The sequence below is a fragment of the Callorhinchus milii genome, unplaced genomic scaffold (assembly GCF_018977255.1).
Source record: "Callorhinchus milii isolate IMCB2004 unplaced genomic scaffold, IMCB_Cmil_1.0 Scaffold9, whole genome shotgun sequence".
NCBI lineage: Eukaryota > Metazoa > Chordata > Chondrichthyes > Chimaeriformes > Callorhinchidae > Callorhinchus > Callorhinchus milii.
Window position 1 is genome coordinate 2,638,339 of NW_024704750.1, and position 19,431 is coordinate 2,657,769.

The following is a 19,431-nucleotide window of genomic DNA, read 5'->3' on the forward strand; positions in this document are numbered from 1 at the left end:
CCTCCTGGTCTCCCCGGGCCCGGGCCCCGGCACCGCCCAGCGCTTCTCGCTCCGCTCCCCCGCCACCCTCCCCGGCCTCCTCACCAGCGTCCGCCTCCTCAAGCAGCGGGTGTCGGCGGCGCTCAGTGACCTGGTGACCCGGGAGCGGGAGGAGCAGCGGCAGCGACAGCGACCCCCAGGCCCCGGGGAGGCGCTCAGCCTCAGCCCCGACCCCAGTCACAGCCACAGCCACAGTGAGTCAGTCACCTATTGTTCATCATCAGCCGCCGCTATTGTACCATTGTTATATTATTGTTTTATTATTATGTTATATTGTTGTTATGTTATATTATGTTATATTATTAGTATATTACGTTATACTGTTGTTATGTTATGTTATATTATTAGTATATTATGTTATACTGTTGTTATTATGTTATATTATTATATTATGTTATTATATTATGTTATATTATGTTATATTATTATTTTATTATTATTATATTATGTTATACTGTTGTTGTTATGCTATATTATTATTTTATATTATATTATTGTTCTTATGTTATGTTATTATATTATTTTGTTATTGTTATGTTATATTGTTATTATGTTACATTATTATGTTATTATATTGTTATTATGTTATTATATTATGTTGTATTATCGTTATATTATGTTATTGTTGTTATTATGTTATATTATTATATTATGTTATTTTTTATTATTATTTTATATGTTATTATATTGTTATTTTATTATTATATTACGTGACCGTATAAAAGCAACAGCACAAGTGAGTCGTGTTGTTTATTATTATTATTATGAGTCATGTTATTAGTAAATAGGTATTATTATTACATCATTATGTTATGTTTCGCCCACAAAACATAAAGACAATTCACTTTATGGTATATTTTGTGAAGCGCTTTGAGACGCTTCAAAGACGTGAAAAGTCACTGTATCAAAGCGAGGATTATTATTATGTTATTATGTGACAGAATAAAGGCACAGCGCAAGTGAGTCATGTTATTAATTATTATTACTATTATTATGAGTCATGTTATTAATAAGTATAATTATTATGATGTGACGATAAAACAGCAACGCAAGTAATATAATAATCCTTGCATTTGATATAGTGCTTTTTCACGTCTTCGAGACGTCTCAAAGGACTTCACAGAATATACTGTAAAGTGAATTGACTGTATTTTGTGGGCGAAACGCGGCAGCCAATTGCGCTCAGCGGTTATTAATAGTGAGTCATGTTATTAATAATAATTATTACTATTATATTGCCCACAAAATATACAGTCACTAGACTTTATTCTGTGAAGCGTTTGGAGGCGTCTCGAAGACGTGATACGGCGCTATATCAAATGCAAGGATTATTATTGTGTGGCAGTGTTAAACAGCAGTGAGTAATGTTGTTATAAATAAAAATTAATAATGTTATATCGATATTATGTGTAATAGCACTATATCATATCTATAGTATGTGTATTTGTAATAAATAATAATTGTGTGAGATAAAGCAGCAGCAGCAGTGAGTAATATTATTCATAATAATTATTATGGTGACGGTATAAGAATAACAGCGGGTGTCAAAAAGTTTATTTTGGTGAAGATGTTGCACTAAAAAAAAGGCCAAATTTTAAAATAATTGAAAAGGAAACAAATGAAATAAAGGACTTCACAGAATATACTGCAAAGAGTAATGTAAATAATTATTATTATTACATGACAGTATAAAACAACAGCAGCAGCAGTGAGTAATAATAATAATTATGTAGCAGTATAAAACAAATAGTTCCTACAGTCATCAGTGCGACTGGGACTTATTCAGAAATAATAATAATGTGACAGTATAAAACAGCAGCGGCAGTTAATAGTAATAATAATATTAATTATGTGGCAGTATAAAATAAACGTAGTTCCTATAAATCATGGGACTGTTAATAAGATGATTCAGAAATAATAATAATAACAACAAATTACATTGGTATATAGCACATTTTACACCGGGAGGAAAAAACGTAGTTCCTATTATCATCGGTACAACTGGGACTGTTAAGAATATTCAGAAATAATTATAATCCTTTCACTTGATATTGCCTTATCGAAGTGCTGGACACTGATGCTTTGCACCTGAGCTTCGGGTCAGAATCAGAGAGCAGTGGAGGGCAAAGGGGGTGGAAGAGGGAAGATGACCAAAGTGCGGTTGAAAAGGAAGGACTTGAGATGGGCTTTGAAGGAGGCAAGGGTGGGGGTGAGACAGAGGGGCTCCGGGATGTAGTTCCAGAGGTTTTGATGCCTCTGCCACCAAATAACTTTGCTGCACTTGCTGTTCGATTAACAAAGGCTACCAATTTTAAACTGCTCCTGTGACCTTTTTTGAACTTAGGTGAAGATGAAGACAGTGAAGAAAATGAATCAGATACCAAGGCGGATGGGGATGCACCTCCTGTAAAACGCACCAAGAAACCTTCCTGACTCACCCCAGTGGGACAATCTGTTTGTCAGTCTGCTTACAATGACGGGATCTGGAACGTTTTATAGGGAGAACTACTCCATCAGTTGGTGATCGGGATGGACAACATTTGTTAAATGTCAATCTGGTGTTACCCTCACTTATTTTTTTATACAGACCTGTTATATACAAAAAAAATATTTCTGTTTGTGTTGGCCTTTGAACCCCTTTCAGTTCATTGTTTGTTAACTTGGGAATTTTGGTTCACACAAGAAATCTATCTATGCGATATCTATAAGTCTGCTTGGTTGTTTTTTTCCCCTTTTGTTTCTGGGCGGATTTGGGTGAGAGAAAAGGCGAGACTTCACATTCACATCTTTTCAACGCACAATACCATAGTGGTGAGAAACTTATTAGAGGACAGTGCGGAAATTTAAACGCTCATTTTGTAGTGTTAGGAGTGTGTGCGATTCTCTACACCTTGAGTTTCTGATCTCTGGTCTGAAATCCTAACTTGTTCCTTCTGTATTTTTATTTTCTTTCCTTTTAATTCATTCATAATTAAGCTGATCTGTATCTTTCTTTTTTTTTAAAAAAACTTTGCATTCCTTTATCCTATAATAATAATAATACTTGCATTTGATATAGCGCTTTATCATGCCTTCTAGACGTTTCAAAGCGATTCATAGAACATACTGTAAAGTGGATTCACTGTGTACTTTGTGGGCAAGATTTGCTCCTGGTTAAAATTGGACTTGAATTAGATCATGGACTCGGCTTACTTAAGTGATAGAAGTCTAACAGTGACCTGGGCACAAATCTGTGGTGCATTTTTACACGATGGATCACAAGAGTCTCCATTTCACTGGAGAACCTAATGTCTGGATGAAATAAATCATTAATTGCAACAAAGCAAAGGTTAAGTGATTTAAGAATTGCGCCAGCAAGATTCACTCCCAGTTCTGGATCGCCAGTGGTTTAGAAGAGTCAGTCTTGAAAATATTTTCAGAATGAAACCTGGCTTGAAAGTCGATCAGCGAGCCAAAAAAAAATTTCCGTTTTCAGATTTATAGGTTTTCTTTATGACCAAGAAAAAAGTTGCTGTGCGTGTAACTCCAGGATTTTTTGCTTTGTTTCAGGATAATCTGCTCGAGTACTTTCCAGCAGATGGGGTGGATTATTTCTCCCATTTGTGTAAATGTGCAGTAATTATTTCTAAAATTAGAATGGTTAATCTTATGTTTCTTCAAAGTACAATCTACAATCTTCACCTTGGTCTTGAAATGCACTGCAAAGCAGGGAGTTACTGGATTGAAATCAGAAGGGAGAGCCTTTACTTATTAATAATAATAACCCTTGCATTTGATATAGCGCCTTATCACATCGTCAAGACGTCTCTAAGCGCTTCACAGAATATTCCGTTAATTGGATTTGATTGTATTTTGTGAGCGAAATGTTCCGTTTCCCCCTCCCTACCCCAAAGCAAGTGAAGCACTTTTACTGAGATCAGTTAACTCAGTAACTGATCTTTTGGGTCTCCGTGACCTAGTTTCAGGCTGAATGATTATGGGAGTTAATAAGTCTGAGTTGAATATTTTTGATTTTACTGGATTTTTGTGACCAACTTTAGAATTTTTCCAATATTTATTACTAAATTGCATTTTTATTTCGCAATTTATGTCGCGAGCAATAATTACAAAGTAAAATATAAAACAAATATTTATTATATTTAAAAAGAAATACACCTCTTTCAGACATTGCCAAACACCATGTTAAAACAGAGATTCTTAATAGTTTCATAATTCTGAAAACTTTTTGTTATAACTCACATCAAAAGACAGATTTACACAACATTGCCTTGTTTTTAGTGTGAATAAGACAGACTTTGTTTAGTTGTAAGACAATATAACTTGGATAAACTTTTTTTAGAAATAGAAACCGCAAGATCAATTATAATACTTACACTTGATATAGCACCTTATCATATTGTTAAATTGTCTTAAAGCGGTGCAATCCTGTAAAATGTGGTGACTGTGCATTTGTAGGTGAACATGGCAGCCATTTTACGCACAACAATGTCCGCAATGAAAAACAGCCAGTGAAGTGATTGCAGTTTTATCTGAGAGATTCTTGACCAAGACATCTGGAGAAACAGGTTCTTTTTGAACAACACCATGGGATCTTCAACATCTATCTGAAACAGCAGATGGGAACTTAGTTTAACATCTTGTCTGAAGGAATGTTAGTCCAGGCTATTAGCTCAAAGTCCCAATATGGAGCTTGAACCCACAGCCGTCAGACTCACAAGTGCTGCCGGCTTAGCCAGGCCGACACATAATAATGATGATTCACTCCAGTGGTGCAGTGAACTTAATGTAACAACAGGAATACCAAAAACATCAGGTTCTAACCATTCATGGGCCATGTAAATAGGGAAACTGAAGGACTGGGGAAAAATTAACTCGTTACGAGTCATAAAACATGGTGGTTGGACGAGAAATAAATATTTTAAGCAGCGGCTTTTGCTATTCTGTTGAAATGATAAACATACAGCACTTCCAACATTTGTCAGCAGCTAGTGTTACTGGCCTAAAATGCACACGTTATTTTCTCCCATTTTCCAAATGCATTCTCATTTCTCCCTGCCCAGTACTGAGGAAAGATTGCTGTGCAGATAGTGAGTACTGGCTGCCAACTCTCAACCTATAGTACCTTTGAAGTGAATATACAGATGGTATGTTGACAGCTCAGTGCAACATTCCTCCACAAAGTTCATTATCATTCTGCTCCCTATGACAATATGATAATCGGCAACTGGCTCAGCAGGAAATCTCAACATCTATTATTTTGTACTGTTACAGTCTGCCTCCATACAGTGTTCAGAGTTAACACTGAACAAAGAGGGAAAGGATTCAATTTTGTCAGACCAGTATAATCGTGTTAAAAATCAGATGATCTTAAAATCAAAAGTGAAATAGCTTTTAGCACAAACCCTGTAAACCAAGCACACACAAAAGCAGAACTGCTAATTTATGAAAACAGTTTTACATTAGAGAAAATGTCAGCTGAAATAAACTGGATTTTTCAAGTCACATCATTGCTCTAAAGTGATCACAAGATCAGGCAACAATGAGACAAAACTTCCCATCCATTTGCCGGTGTTACAACCCAACTACAATAACAGTGATCTGAAGAGTGAAAGCTGTCGCTCTAAGATGTTAATTTGGAATAGTCTCGTGATTGTTTCTGCAAAATGTCGGTGGCTTTTGCACATGAAATGGTGAAGTGAAAGTAAGTTCATGATATCCAACCAGTCCATTTATCTTCTTTAAAACAAACCGCCATGATATTCAGCAATTTTGTACCTTAGGATTTCACCACAATAAAATCAGACATGTGGATTCTTACTGTTAAAACGTTTGCTTGTGGTCATAGCAGCAGAGCAGTAATTAACCCTTAAATAATTCAAACTGATATCTCAGGAACCCAAATCGATCCTAATAGGAAAAAAAAGTAAATGTAAACTAACCCTAAAGCAGGAGACAATACTCTCCCAAGCTAATGCTTTATATTGAACTGTTGTAGGACAAATTTGTTTTCCTAGGTACACCCACACGTTTTATAAAGGTACAAATACTGTATATACAAAACTCCATAGAAGCCATAGAAGGAATGAAGTTGTTCCAAACAAATGCTGAGAGAAGACAATAGGCTTGACGTTTGTGAAACACTGGATGTGACATGTTCGGAATAGGACAGGACTTTAACAGCAGACGGTTATGGACAAGAGTAAAAAAAAAGGACAATTTTTCTTAACGGGTCACAGTCGATGCAGCATTTAAAGGCATGTGAGTCATACAAAATGCAGTAGAGGTGGAAAGAGTTAAAACACTGGAATGTGTATTATGTGCTTGAATGGCTTTTAATAGTTAAAAGAAAAAAAAATCACAATTGTCTTAATTGTTACCACATTATAATGTCATTTTATAACTACACGGATAAATGATTTCACTTCCACCGAATCACGAGACTTTTCCTTTCAGCCAAATGAATGAGCCTTCACATCCAAGTGAAAGTCAACGAAGTTGGTGAGAGGAAAAAAACACGAACAGTCTCAACTCACTGCAAAATCTTCCAGGCTTCAGAAATACACCCGGATTCTCACATACATGTTGAGTGCCTGGTCACGTGAAACAGCTAGTGACTAAATCAAGTTACTACTTGGCCCAGCTGTGCAATAATATTTTGTTTGTCAAACCAGTTAGCAAAGGAGAAGAGAGCTTGTCCTCACAACTCCCACTTTGGGATTTAGTTAAGAGTATTTTCTTTAAGTAAAAAAAAGTAACCACTACCCACAACTGATCATCTCATGACCACAACTGCACAACTCCAAAGAGTTCAATTTTTGTTAAGATGTATTAAATCTTAACCCCAGTAAAACTGTTTATCGCTTTTTCAAATTGAGCGTTTTCATAAATCCTCACACTTTATCTAAAGAACCTTTAGTTTGTTTTTTTGGTCAGTCTGATGTCTTGTCACGTGTGGAAACCCGTCATCTTGCTAAAGAGTATCCAAAACAGACTTTGGTGTTCCACATACATTTGCCACTTAAGCCTTTAGTTGTAGCCCTTTTCTAACTTAAACGTATTTAAGTTAATAATATGCCATTCAGATGCTGGAGTTGAGTTGCTAATGTAAAGATTTGACTTTTGCAATTTAATTAGCAAAGCGACTCCTAAGTGCTTAAAGACGTGAGCAAATGAGCTTCACACACAGTGGCTACTTTGAAAAGATTACTGACATAAATACGAACCACCATTTTGCCTTTGTAGGAGATGTGGACACGTCCCTGTAAACGTTTATTGCATCTTTTCAGTCAGGCAAATATTAAAGTACAAGTAAATAAAAAAAATAAGTTTATGGTACGCAGAAGGATTTTTATTCAACATACACAAGCTTGAGCCGATGAGAAAACAAATCCTTTTCCACTTGAATATCGTAAAATTGCATTCCCATTGAAAAATAATGGAAATTCTTAAAACGCCAGGTCAGAGAAGAGCAAGACTTCCCTGATTTCTAACCACATCACCTTAGTCAATGGTCCACAGGACCTTCTGGAGTTATAATTTATAAAAATTCCTACCAAATATTAAATTCAAAAAAATAGCCTTACATCTAATTGCAGATTGCATCGTCTGAAATGGAACAGTCAAAGATATCCATGTGTCAAACCGCCATTGGGAGGCTGGAGGGACAACTTAATTTAACCCGAGTTAACAGATCCATTTATGTGTCAATGATCTTCAGTTTGTTGATCTGATTCGATGCCTTGATGAAAGTTTGGTGGCGGTTGCAGACAACTGCCAAGTAGATTGGGAAAATGCAGTAGCCGACAGTTTTGGGATTAGCTCTGGTGCACGAGTACAAGAACAAAAAGATCTGCAGGTAGGGAACGAGAAAGAGAATCCCCCATAGCCAGAACGGGAGTGACAATAAGCGCATTTTAACTGTCTGTGTCCAGGAAGCTCTGCTTTCGAGATCTTCAGTGTTGCGCTGTGTGTGTTCCAAAGCCAAGCGGTTATAAGTCTCGTTTATTTCAAACACATAGTAAAACGTCGCGGCACTTGCTAGCAGGTATATTCCGACACCGATCCATCCCATTCGCTGGCGAAAGTTCATCATTCTCCATAATCTATTTTTTTCCTGCAATATGAATAAAATATAAACCAGTCAATGCACGTTTTAGCCAACGTGTATGTATTGAAAGACGGATTTCCCATGGCCACCTCAAAGGAATAAAGACTTTTGCACTGATTTCACCCACAAAACATAGTCAGTTCACTTTACAGCATATTCTGTGAAGCGCTTTGAGGCGTCTCAAAGACGTGATAAAGCGCTATATTGAATGCAAGGATTATTATTATTATGAGACGTATTGACTGCAGCTTTATCACACTTTATTAAACAAATCTGCATGTGCTCACTTCAAGTATAAACAGGGCCGGAAGTTTTCAAGGGTGTCTCTGAATATGCCTGAAGATACTGAAGCCATAGCATTTTCACTAGGAATGTTTCCAGAATCATCTCCTTGCACTTCTCAATGTTACCCCGTGCTTTTCCGGATCGAAATATTTTTCTTTGCCTCTGTCCACATCTACAAAAATAAAATACCCTTCGGATAACACTTCATATATTTTTAAAAAATGCTATTATTTTTCCCAAAGAGTAAATATCCTCTCCCAAAACTATTCTTCTGCGAGTATTGTTTAATGCTGTGGAGGAGTCATATTCTATTCAATCTTAGTCAAACAAATCCAGCAGCAGACATACACGCAAGCTACAAGAGAGTGTTGCTCACAATCATGCCCATTACCAAGTATTGGTAGAGAGGCTGACGTGATCTGTTTCTGCGTTGCCTGAACTAAGATGAAACCATAACATTCCCTAGTTAGTGGAAAAGGAACTAACTGTGAAGCTTCCAACTCTTCACTGGTAACCCGATGGGCAATGGATTGCAGATGAGGAGAGAAAGCAGCAATCTCCAACCTCCAACAGTCATCAGCAAACATTTCTTTACACAAAGAATAATCAACAGCTGGAACAGATTACCAGGAGATGCGATTAAGACCAGAACCTGGTCTTGTTGATAGAACAATGGAAAGATAGTGGGATTCTCGAAGGAAGAGACTATACTGTGCTGTACTGGCCGAAGAGCCGTGTGAACCCATCGTGTGAACATTACACCCCTGGGGCTGAAATTCAGGATTTCCAATTCCAATTGCTTTCCAAAGGCTACGATGAAAAGTGCAGATAATAATAATAATAATCCTTGCATTTGATATAGCGCCTCATCACGTCTTCGAGACGTCTCAAAGCGCTTCACAGAATATACGGTAAAGTGGAGCGACTGTGTATTTTGTGGGCGAAACGTGGCAGACAAGTACTCACAGCAGCGTCCCCACAAACAGTCGTGGATTGAGTGACCGATTTATTGTTATTCATTTTTTGGGTGAAGACTTGGGTCTTCAGCATGACCAACCCCTGCTGACCCTCCCTGACTGAGCTGACACAGGACGGTGCTGGACAGCTGCCAATCTGTGCGACCAGACATCAGGCCCTGTCACTGACCCACAGACCAGGAGGACAGGGATGGCACAAGCGGTGCGGCCATCAGTGATATTCTCAGAGACATTTACCATCATTCAAACTCAAAAAAGCCTCAGCCCCCCACCCCTCAGCCCCCCCCTCAGCCCCCCCCCCCCCTCAGCCCCCCCCCCCCCTCAGCCCCCCCCCTCAGCCCCCCCCCACCCCCCTCAGCCCCCCCCCCCCCTCAGCCCCCCCACCCCTCACCCCCCCCCCCCCTCAGCCCCCCCCCCTCAGCCCCCCACAGCCCCCCCCCCTCAGCCCCCCCCCCTCAGCCCCCCCCCCCCCCCCACCCCCCCCACCCCCTCAGCCCCCCCACCCCTCAGCCCCCCCCCTCAGCCCCCCCCCCTCAGCCCCCCCCCCCCAGCCCCCACCCCCTCAGCCCCCCCCCTCACCCCCTCAGCCCCCCCCCCACCCCCCCCCCCCTCAGCCCCCCCCCCCCCTCAGCCCCCCCCACCCCCTCAGCCCCCCCCCACCCCCTCAGCCCCCCCCTCACCCCCCACTCGCCTCAGCCCCAGCACAGCCTCCAAACCCCCCCCTCAGCCTCTCCCCTCACCCCCCCCACCCCCTCCCCTCACACACACCCCCCCCCCCTCAGCCTCTCCCCTCAACTCACCCTCCAGGAGAAGGGGGTGTGGTGGGGGGGGCGGTGGGGGGGGAGTGGTGGGGGGGGGGGGGGCGGTGGGGGGTGTGGTGGGGGGGGGGCGGTGGTTTGAGGTGATGGACGCCGCCGCCTCTCTCCCTCTCTCTCTCTCTGACGTTACGGGTTCCGTGTCGCCGTATCCGGGTTTGTTGCTGCGGGAACCGAGGAGGGAAGGTCCGCCCCTCCCCCCACCGCCACCTGACACCGCCACCTGACAGCTCTCTCCTGTGACAGCGCCGCCCCGGCGGCCGGAGGGCAGCACTGCAGCCACAGCCCCACAGCCCCCCACACACACACACACACACACACACAGAGCCACTGATGGAATTGTACTGTGTATATAAGTAATAATGTATCGCATTGTATCTGATACTGTGTATCCTTCGCATTCAGTACAACAGTAGTAATAATATCATTAATGATGTTATTATTGCAACAACGATAATAATATTATTGTTATTCGATTCAACGGCCGATCGCGCCGCCCGAGTGCCCCTCGAAAGTGCTTCACCACCGCTTTGCTGTGAAGTGTAGCGACTGCGCGGTTTTTGTCTTTAACGCCGACCGCAACAACAACTTGCATCCACTTGCCGGGCGGCGTCTCGTGGAGCGCTTCGCAAGGGCGGAGCGCGAGGCCGAGCCTGGGGGTGGGGGGGGGGGGGGGGAAGGCGACTGTAGGTGCGGTCGTAGAGGAAGGTCTTCAGGCCCAACCCGAAGAGGGGGAAGCGGAACGGGGAGGAGGGGGTGGGGGAGGCGAGGCAAAGGGGTTGAGGGAGTTCACAGGCCGACACACGACAGACAATTTGCACACTTAATAATAATAATAATAATAATCCTCGCATTTGATGCAGCGCCTCATCACGTCTTTGCAACGTCTCAAAGCGCTTCACAGAATATACCGTAAAGTGAATTGACTGTTGCATATGTTGTGGGCAAAAATGTCCCCACGCACAGACGGACAGCCGTGAACCGAGTGGCCGGGACACTGGGTGAGGGAGTCTCGCTCCTCTTGTCGAACCTTGGCCTTTAATAAAACAACATAACTTCTCGTTACCTATGGAGAATAGCAGCGTGTTCCATTGACAACAGGTGGCATTGCTGTTCGTGTGATCGTGACTACTGTATTATTACAGCGAGAGATATTCAGAGGCACTGCTTGGCTGTGTGAGTAGGCGTGCAGACACTGTGTTTGTCTGTGCGGACGTTGATGTTTGAACGGCACTTATTCACTCTCCAGTACAGCACTCCTGGATGTTATGTTTCTGTTATGGTAACAACAGTATTTGCCACATTCTCCTCTTATCTTATTCAAACTTCTGGTAGGGAAAGCAAGCAACAACTTCACAGTGGGAATTAGACTCCAGGTGGTATTATTTTGGCTAATATTTGAAAGGTCCTTGTTTTCTTAATGAAGCAACAGGGTTCGTCCTGTTTCACAATCAGTGCAGTGGTGTCACTCCAGGCAGAACATTTACTTCTAAGTTATTATTGTACGTACTTGAAATGTTAGATTGTGTAAGACTGACTGCAGTTGACAGCGAGGACTCACAGCACAGATCTTCCTCCGGAGGTAGTGAATCTGCCAAAGGCCTGGGAATGGGGTAGGGCAGTACGTTTGACCTTTGGGGAATAAATTCAGATCCACTGAGGGAATAATAACAACAATGTTAATCCGTGCATTTGATTTAGACTTGTTCATGATGGGATGGCGTCGCAAACTGCTTCGCAGGATTTACTGTGAAGTACAGTATCGTGACTGTATATTTTTCTAGGCAAATGCCAGATGTCTGTGTTTACACACAAATGTCCGTCTTTCTCTCTCTCTCTTTCTTTCTCTCTCTCGCTCTCTCCCTCACAAAGGGAAGTAAGTTTTGCATCTGAACCTGGTTCTTATGAATGTAACCCACAGCATAAACTTGGCTGACTTACTGGAGGTGAAACTATCTATTAACATGGAATTCATAATCTCACTCCACGGACCAACTTGGGTAGAAATAGTTTGGCGAGCGTTGTCAAGCTGAGGTCAGCTGCTCTTACTTTTGCTCCTGGCTGATCCGGGAGTGTTTGATATTGACAGTGGGTGCCACAAAGTCTTAAGAGCGTTTTGCTCCCAGCACCGCTCTCCGTCACCTTGATGAACACACAAATTCACCAAGAAATGATATCTTTAATGTTCTCCCATCCTCAATGTATTGAAATGGACACAGCCCACTGGAACCAATATGATCACGAGCTCCAAGTGCTTTTATTTGTGTAGAGTAAATCAAGACCCTGGTGGAAATTCTCCCTATATAAGTATTTGTGCAGCAGGCATACCCATAGGCCACTACATTAGTCTTTGATGCCCTCCCCGCACTTGAATGGTCTGCAAATATTCATTATCCATTACTCAAGAAGGATGACTAAATGAGTGCCAAAATCCAGGACTTGGTGGGGGGGGCAGGTAAAATGCACCTCTGTCTGAGTCATCATTCTTCACGTCTATGTGGATTGACAGAGAACAGAAACCAGGGGTTGGGAGAGGGATTAGGAAGGATGGAAGCTTGTGAGGACTAGTTTGGAGACATTCTCTGACATGAAATGCGCTCGATCAAATGCAAGAATTATTATTGTGATTATTATAACAAACTGCATTTCAGGGAACTTATGGGTTAAACAGTGCAGTGCACAGGGATGGTTTAAATGAAGAGATTTAAATAAATTGAAGTTTCGTAAAATATATATATATATATATATACACTGAAACTCAGACCAGAAATCTCCCATGGGATTGTGGTTGGCTGCAATGCCCTTACCATCAAATTGGCTGCCATCATTCTTTGGAGAATCTATCATGCATCGATTGCTAAACGTAATCTTTTTGTTATTCTGTACATCACAGACACATATGATAGACCGACCTGGTTAGCTTCCCACATGAAGATTGGCTGATCATTTGGATGAAGCAATCCCATGGAACGATACCCCTTAAAATGATAATAATAATAATCCTTGCATTTGTTACAGCGCCTGATCATGTGGTTAAAATATCTGAAAGCCCTTTGCAGAATATATCGCAAAGTGATTTTGACTGTGTATTTTCTGGGTGAAACAATCACGATCAAGAAATGATGGAGGGGAGAGAAGAATTGAAGGGGTTATACATATACATATATATAAAAATAACTTTTTAAAAATTAAAAATCCTGGCAGTCACTTGACCCCTTCGTGTCCCAAAGTATATACTGTATACCTGAGATATTATTTTCTGGTGTAGGTAAGGTTTGCACCACCTGTGTGATGAACTAGCAATTTTCTTTTCTTTCTTTCTTTCTTTCTTTCTTTCTTTCTTTCTTTCTTTCTTTCTTTCTTTTTCTTTTCTTTTCTTTCTTTTTCTTTCTGTCTGTCTCTCTCGCTCGCTCGCTCTCTGTCTGGCAGAGAGGGTGGGAGGCAGACAGATAGACAGACACAGAGAGAAAGCAATACAGGACAACTTTGGCTATGTGTGTAGGTGTATAATGAAGGGGGAGGTGAAATAAAGGAGGTGCGTTTGCTTTTATATCACAAACACGCGACTGACTGACTGACTGACTGACTGCTTGTGGGGGACCTGGCTGTCCGCAATTGGCTGCCCGGTTTCGCCCCAAAAACACACAGTCACTACGCTTGACAGTGTACCCCGTGAAGAGCTTTGAGACGTCTCGGAGACGTGACGAGGGGCTGTATCGAATGCAAGGATTATTATTATTATTATTAGGTGAAGGAGGAAGGAAGGAAGGAAGAAAACTGAAGCAATTGCCAGCAAAAGCAGCTGCGAGCGCCCTCTTTCTGTAGCGGAGTCTCACTTGTCTTTTTGCGCTTAAGTTATTTTTCACCCCCCCACCACCCACCCACCCACCCTCTTTTTTTTCTTTTCTTTTTTTTGCAGCTGGCTGGTCAGGTTTCTCAATGGGCTGAGGACTGGATTGAGAGAGAGAGAGAGAGATAGAAAGGAAGGTGAGTGTGTGAGTTGACTCAGTGCTGCTGTTTGTGCATCAGCCAATAGGTCAACCAGAGAGAGAGAGAGAGAGAGGGAGGAAGGAGGGAGGGAGAGAGAGAGAGAGAGGAGGAAGGAGAGAGAGAGGGGGAGGGAGAGAAAGAGAGAAAGAGGGAGAGAGAGAGGAAGGTGAGTGTGGGTTTGAGTCAGTGCTGCTGTTTGTGCATCATCCAGAGAGAGAGAGAGAGGGAAGGAGGGAGAGAGGGAGGGAGAGAGAGAGAGGGAGGGAGAGAGAGAGAGGGAGGGAGAGAGAGAGAGAGAGAGAGAAGGGAAAAAAAAGAGAGAGAGAAGGAAGGAAGGAAAGAGAGAGAGAGAGAGAGGAAGGCTGGGGGGACCCCCCCCTCCCCACACACACACACCAGGAGGAAGAGAGGTTGTTGCTGATGGCCTCATGTAGTCAGTGTTGCTGAGTGTAGGGTGTGGTGTCACTGCCCCCCCCCCCCCACCCCCCACACACACCCCCCCCCCCCCCACCCCCCACACACACACACACACACAGACTGTGAGTTGCATTTAAAAAGGGGAAGGTTTTATTTCCTTCCAGAGAAGCCAAGGCAGCAGCAACAGTAACAACAGCAGCAACAGTAACAGTAACAGCAGAAGCCAAGCAATTGCCAGTCAGGAAGGAAAGGCAACAGCAAAACCTCAGCCTGAATTTGCAGCACAACAGATGGACCTGGGATGATCATGTCAAACAGCACTGAAGGTCTCTCTTTATTACTCTCTCTCTCTCTCTCTCTCTCTTTCTCTCTTTTGTATATTTATCTATGATAATAATAATAATAATAATAATGTGTCTTTTTATTAATCTCACATCTATATGTGCAATAACACAGTTCTGTGTTTGATGTCTCCTCTATACACACATACATAATGCAGGTCTTGTTTTTAATCTCTCACTCTTGTTATGTTTATAAAAATGCTATGTTTTTAAATCTCATATAACAACAATATAGGTCTCTTGAATCTCTCACGTGTAATATATACTATAAAGGTTTCTTTTTAATCTTTCTCTCCCTCGCTCACATGGAGGTGTGTAATAATTAATAATTGGGGCTGTTAAACAAAAAATCCTTTTCCTCTTCTGAAATTTTATTTTGTTATTTGCAAACCCCCCCAAAAAAAATATATATATTTTTTTAAAAAATCACTGCGTTGGATTTTATTTTGCAACCCATCTCTCTCTCTATAATTATAATACATATATATATACATATATATATATAGTTTTTTCTTGTGTACTGTGTATGCTAAATGCATGGTGTGGGGGTGGGGAGGAGGGGGAAGAGAGAAAAGGGAAATAACAAAGCAAATCGATGGTGGATTGAGGTTGATTTTTTGAATTGCATTTGCAAATGCCTGAGGATTGTGGTGGAATTTCTTAATATATATTAAATAAATGATAAGAGAGAGGGAGTGTTAATGCTTAATGTTTAATGAATGCATGGTTTGCAGTTGCCCCAACCTTCAGAGGCTAATCAATGTGTCCCTTCCCCTTTTTTTTCCCCTCCCTCCTTTTCCTCCTCTCCTCCCCTGTAAATAATTTTCAGGTTTGATAACCTACAGGACTCAGCCTGTCTCTGCTGCTGTGACTGTTACTGCTGTAGCCTGATTTCCCTTTCTCACTCACTCACTCACTCACTCACACAGCACAGCACAGCACAAGCTCAACACACAGCACACAGCACACACACAGCACACAGCACAAGCTCAACACACACAGCACACACAACACACAACACACACACAGCGCACACACAGCACACACAACACACAACACAAGCTCAACACACACACAGCACACACACACACAGCACACACACAGCACACACCACACAGCACACACAGCACAAGCTCAACACACACACACACACAACACACAACACAAGCTCAACACACACACAGCACACACACACACAGCACACACAACACACACACAGCACTCACAACACACACACACAGCACACACAACACACACAGCACACACAACACACACAGCACACACAGCACAAGCTCAACACACACCACACACAGCACACACAACACAGCACACACAACACACACAGCACACACAGCACAAGCTCAACACACACACAACACACAGCACACACACAGCGCACACACAGCACACATAACACACACAGCACAAGCTCAACCCACACAGCACACACAACACGCACACAGCACACACAACACACAGCACACACACAGCACAAGCTCAACACACAACACACAACACGGCTCAACACACAACACGGCTCAATACACACAACACACAGCTCAGTCTAACCCGCAGCACAGCACAAGGCAGTCAGCCAGCGAGGCAAGATGCAGACCTGGCTGAAAGGCAAAAGGGTTGGCTACTGGTTGAGCGAAAAGAAGATCAAGAAACTCAATTTCCAGGCCTTCGCAGATCTTTGCAGGTAAACAAGGACGATTGGTTTGTGGGGAGAGGGTGCAGGGTGCGAGGCGACTTTGGTTGGTGCATTTGAGAGAGGAGAGGGGGTGGGGGAGGAAAGAGGGAAAGAGAAAGCAAGTTTTTTAAAAAAAAATGTGCTCCCAGCGGTGAAACCAACATGCTATAAGCGAGGGAGCCCAGAGGAGCAGAGCAGAGCAGAGCCAAGCCCCCATGTGCACAGCAGGGCAGAGCGGCAGAAATATCCATTCACCTCAAACAATCATTAACTTGTTCTCTTTTTTTGTGTGTGTGTGTGTGTGTGTGCGCGTGTGTGCGCGTGTGCGTGTGGTGGTAGTGGTGGCGGAGAAAAGAGAGAGAACACAGAATGGTTTTCTTGTGTGTTGATCTCGTGCAGTTATAAGAGACATCTCAACGACGTGATAAGGCGCTATATCAAATGCAAGGATTACTATTATTATTATTATTATTATTATTAGAAGACGAGGTCTTGGTTTGGCAGAGAACCACAGTTTATGCGTATGCTCCAATTATTATTTGTCGTAAGATATCTTAAGAGAAAATATTTTTTCTTTCTTTCCGACACCCCTCTCGCTCTCTCGCTCCCTCTCCCCCTCTCTCTATTTGTTCCCTATCCCTCTTTTCCCAATTGGAAGCTCCTCAGGAATTGCATCTGTTGCGTGAGGGATGTAACTCTCCCTCAGTCCCTCTGCCTCCTCCCTCCCCACTTTCAAATCCTCACTGTCACCTTTCCCCCCCCCACACTCTCCCCCTGGCTCGGGGTCAGACTCCGCTACTCCGGGTGGCTGTTATCGATTGCAAAAGCTGGTCTGTTAGCTATTGCTGTTGGAAGTTATTGCGCCTCGGAATTGCTAGGAGGTTTTCGAGTAGTCGTGGCCTGTGCGTTGGATGCCCTGGAGATGTTTGGTTTGATCAGAGAGTTATCAGGCGGGTTTTGGTCCTTATGAGTTCTTTGGAGCTCCATCCCTGTGTCATTCCAGCCCCCTCCTCTCTCTCTCTCTCTCTCTCTCTCTCCCTCCTTCCCTCCCAGCCGTCAAAACTTGCCTTGCGACTCATTTTCCAACCGTGCTTTTAGCGGCAAACGGCTGCGCAAAATGTTTGAGTCATCCTCCTAACGTGAGGTGGTTAGAAATGTAACATGTGGCTTTATATGGGACTTTTATAAGGCTCATGGGGAGGGAAAACATCTCTGTTGTGTAACGCTTGCAACTTGGAGCCTCATGAAATCCTTGTGATGAATCTGGAAGCTACGGGAATACACGGCCAAATCTTGGGATTTATCCAGGTTGTGTACTTTAGGATCTGTATGAGGGTGGGGGGGTGGGGTGTCTGTTCCTCTAGAAAGAGGGTAGCATAAGGTTGCCCATCAATGTATTGGACGGGAGTGAGAGGGAGGGAGGGTCTTGGTGTGTCTGTTATGGACATTTCTGATGGAATCGAGGCGTTTCAGCTTGTAGATGGTGGTGTACTGTTGGAGAAATCACCTGGCACCGTGCTCACCGTCCTGAACACTGGGCCACTCGGTGGGACATGATGGTGAGTTACATGGCTCAAGAGAGGACTTTCATACAAGGGACATCTATCCCAGTTGTTGACTTGTATCATGATCTGGGTGTTAATGGTGGATGTCAAGTTTAGCTTGGATTTTGAACTATGGGATGGGACTAAGAAGGACTGAAGGGCAATCTGGTCCTTTTTGTCCATCTTCAATGGTAGCAAAGACTCAAATCCGGTTACGTTGACGGTGGAAAAGACGCGAATCCGAACGGTTTTCCTTCAAGGTTCTGAGCCGTTGAGGTGGGCAGCAGAAGGCTTCCTTACAGCCCGTTTGCAAAGTTCAGGACCGAGCAGTGAGGTGGGTTAGTAGGTTTAAGAAGAGGGAGCGGCCGCAGGCCTATCGGGAAGGTACCGTCTCACCCTGATCTGTGGCTCTGCTCCCTTGAGGCGATGTTAGCTTTAAGGGTAGGGTGATCTTATCTGGATAAGCAGCAGGAAGCTGGCCAGACTGTATTTGCAGTGGCAAAGCTACGTGTTCTTATCTGGTTAAACTCCAGCAATACCTTCCAAGATGCACTTTGGGCTGCCCGCCTGATCCCCGGCTCTTACCGACGCGCACCTTCTACTTTTTGGAGTCCGATAAGCAGAGGGGTCGGGGGTGGGGGTGGTGGAGAGAGAGTGCTTATTCCTTCCAGGCAAAGGGAATTTTGGGATGTGGTGTTGGCATGCATATTAGTCTGCTTTGGATAATTCTAAGCATAGTGATGGGTTTCCACACGTGGCAGATACCTGGCTGAACTCCTTCCCCAGACCCCCCACCCCCCCCCCCACTACCCATGCCCCACTTTGCCCCAAAGTAAACCAAAACTTAGCGCTGACAATGTGTGCTATGGTGGAATTGCTGATGGCTAACTCATTCCTTTAGAAATGGCCTTTCGTTTAACCCGCCGGTGTTTGAGTCTAACCTTAGAGAAGGGTATCCCTGGCCCTGGCCAACGATCCCCCAAATAAAATTGGGCATTCGTTTCATAATAATGATGATGATAATAATAATAAACCTGGCATTTGATACAGCGCCTCATCACGTCTTCGAGACGTCTCAAAGGGCTTCGCAGGATACACTGCAAAATGATTTGACTGTATATTTTGTGGGCGAATATTTCATGGCTGTTTGTGGGACTTTGTTGTATGTAGTCGTGTTTGTTTACAAGTACACAGTCACTCCCTTCATAGTAAGTGCTACATGA

At 43.1% G+C, this 19,431-nt stretch overlaps 2 protein-coding genes and 2 long non-coding RNA genes across 8 annotated transcripts in view; 3 read left to right on the forward strand and 1 right to left on the reverse strand.

Moving 5' to 3' along the window:
- Position 1: 1 nt before the first annotated feature.
- On the forward strand, positions 2–2,740 carry LOC121849674. Its single transcript, XR_006085287.1, has 2 exons — positions 2–233; positions 2,384–2,740. It is a non-coding gene; the product is annotated as an uncharacterized LOC121849674 (long non-coding RNA).
- A 4,584-nt stretch (positions 2,741–7,324) lies between these two features.
- On the reverse strand, positions 7,325–10,228 carry tmem251 (transmembrane protein 251). 2 transcript variants are annotated; one of them, XM_042338277.1, is made up of 2 exons: positions 10,209–10,228; positions 7,325–8,152 (listed from the first exon to the last, which is right to left on the reverse strand). In XM_042338277.1, exon 2 carries the CDS (start codon positions 8,129–8,131, stop codon positions 7,736–7,738), a length of 396 nt encoding a protein of 131 aa, XP_042194211.1. In that variant the 5' UTR covers positions 8,132–8,152; positions 10,209–10,228; the 3' UTR covers positions 7,325–7,735. The 2 variants fall into 2 exon arrangements, with proteins under 2 accessions (XP_042194211.1, XP_042194212.1); XM_042338278.1 differs by lacking the exon at positions 10,209–10,228 and adding an exon at positions 8,434–8,647.
- A 1,156-nt stretch (positions 10,229–11,384) lies between these two features.
- On the forward strand, positions 11,385–15,908 carry LOC103185399. Of its 3 annotated transcripts, none has more exons than XR_488631.2 (4): positions 11,385–11,505; positions 14,143–14,210; positions 14,795–14,956; positions 15,801–15,908. It is a non-coding gene; the product is annotated as an uncharacterized LOC103185399 (long non-coding RNA). The 3 variants fall into 3 exon arrangements; XR_488633.2 differs by lacking the exon at positions 11,385–11,505 and adding an exon at positions 11,782–11,836; XR_488632.2 differs by lacking the exon at positions 11,385–11,505 and adding an exon at positions 13,721–13,758.
- Positions 15,909–16,480: 572 nt separating this feature from the next.
- The window catches only part of itpk1a (inositol-tetrakisphosphate 1-kinase a), a 61,042-nt gene continuing 58,091 nt past the window's right edge, over positions 16,481–19,431 (forward strand). Inside the window, exon 1 of one of the 2 annotated variants that reach the window (XM_042337858.1) lies at positions 16,481–16,666. In XM_042337858.1, coding sequence (XP_042193792.1) covers positions 16,579–16,666 — 88 coding nt within the window. In that variant the 5' untranslated portion in view covers positions 16,481–16,578. 2 annotated transcript variants of the gene reach the window in all.

Excerpts from the sequence above, each read along its gene's own strand:
- tmem251 (XM_042338277.1), bottom strand. The coding sequence starts at position 8,131 with ATGATGAACTTTCGCCAGCGAATGGGATGGATCGGTGTCGGAATATAC.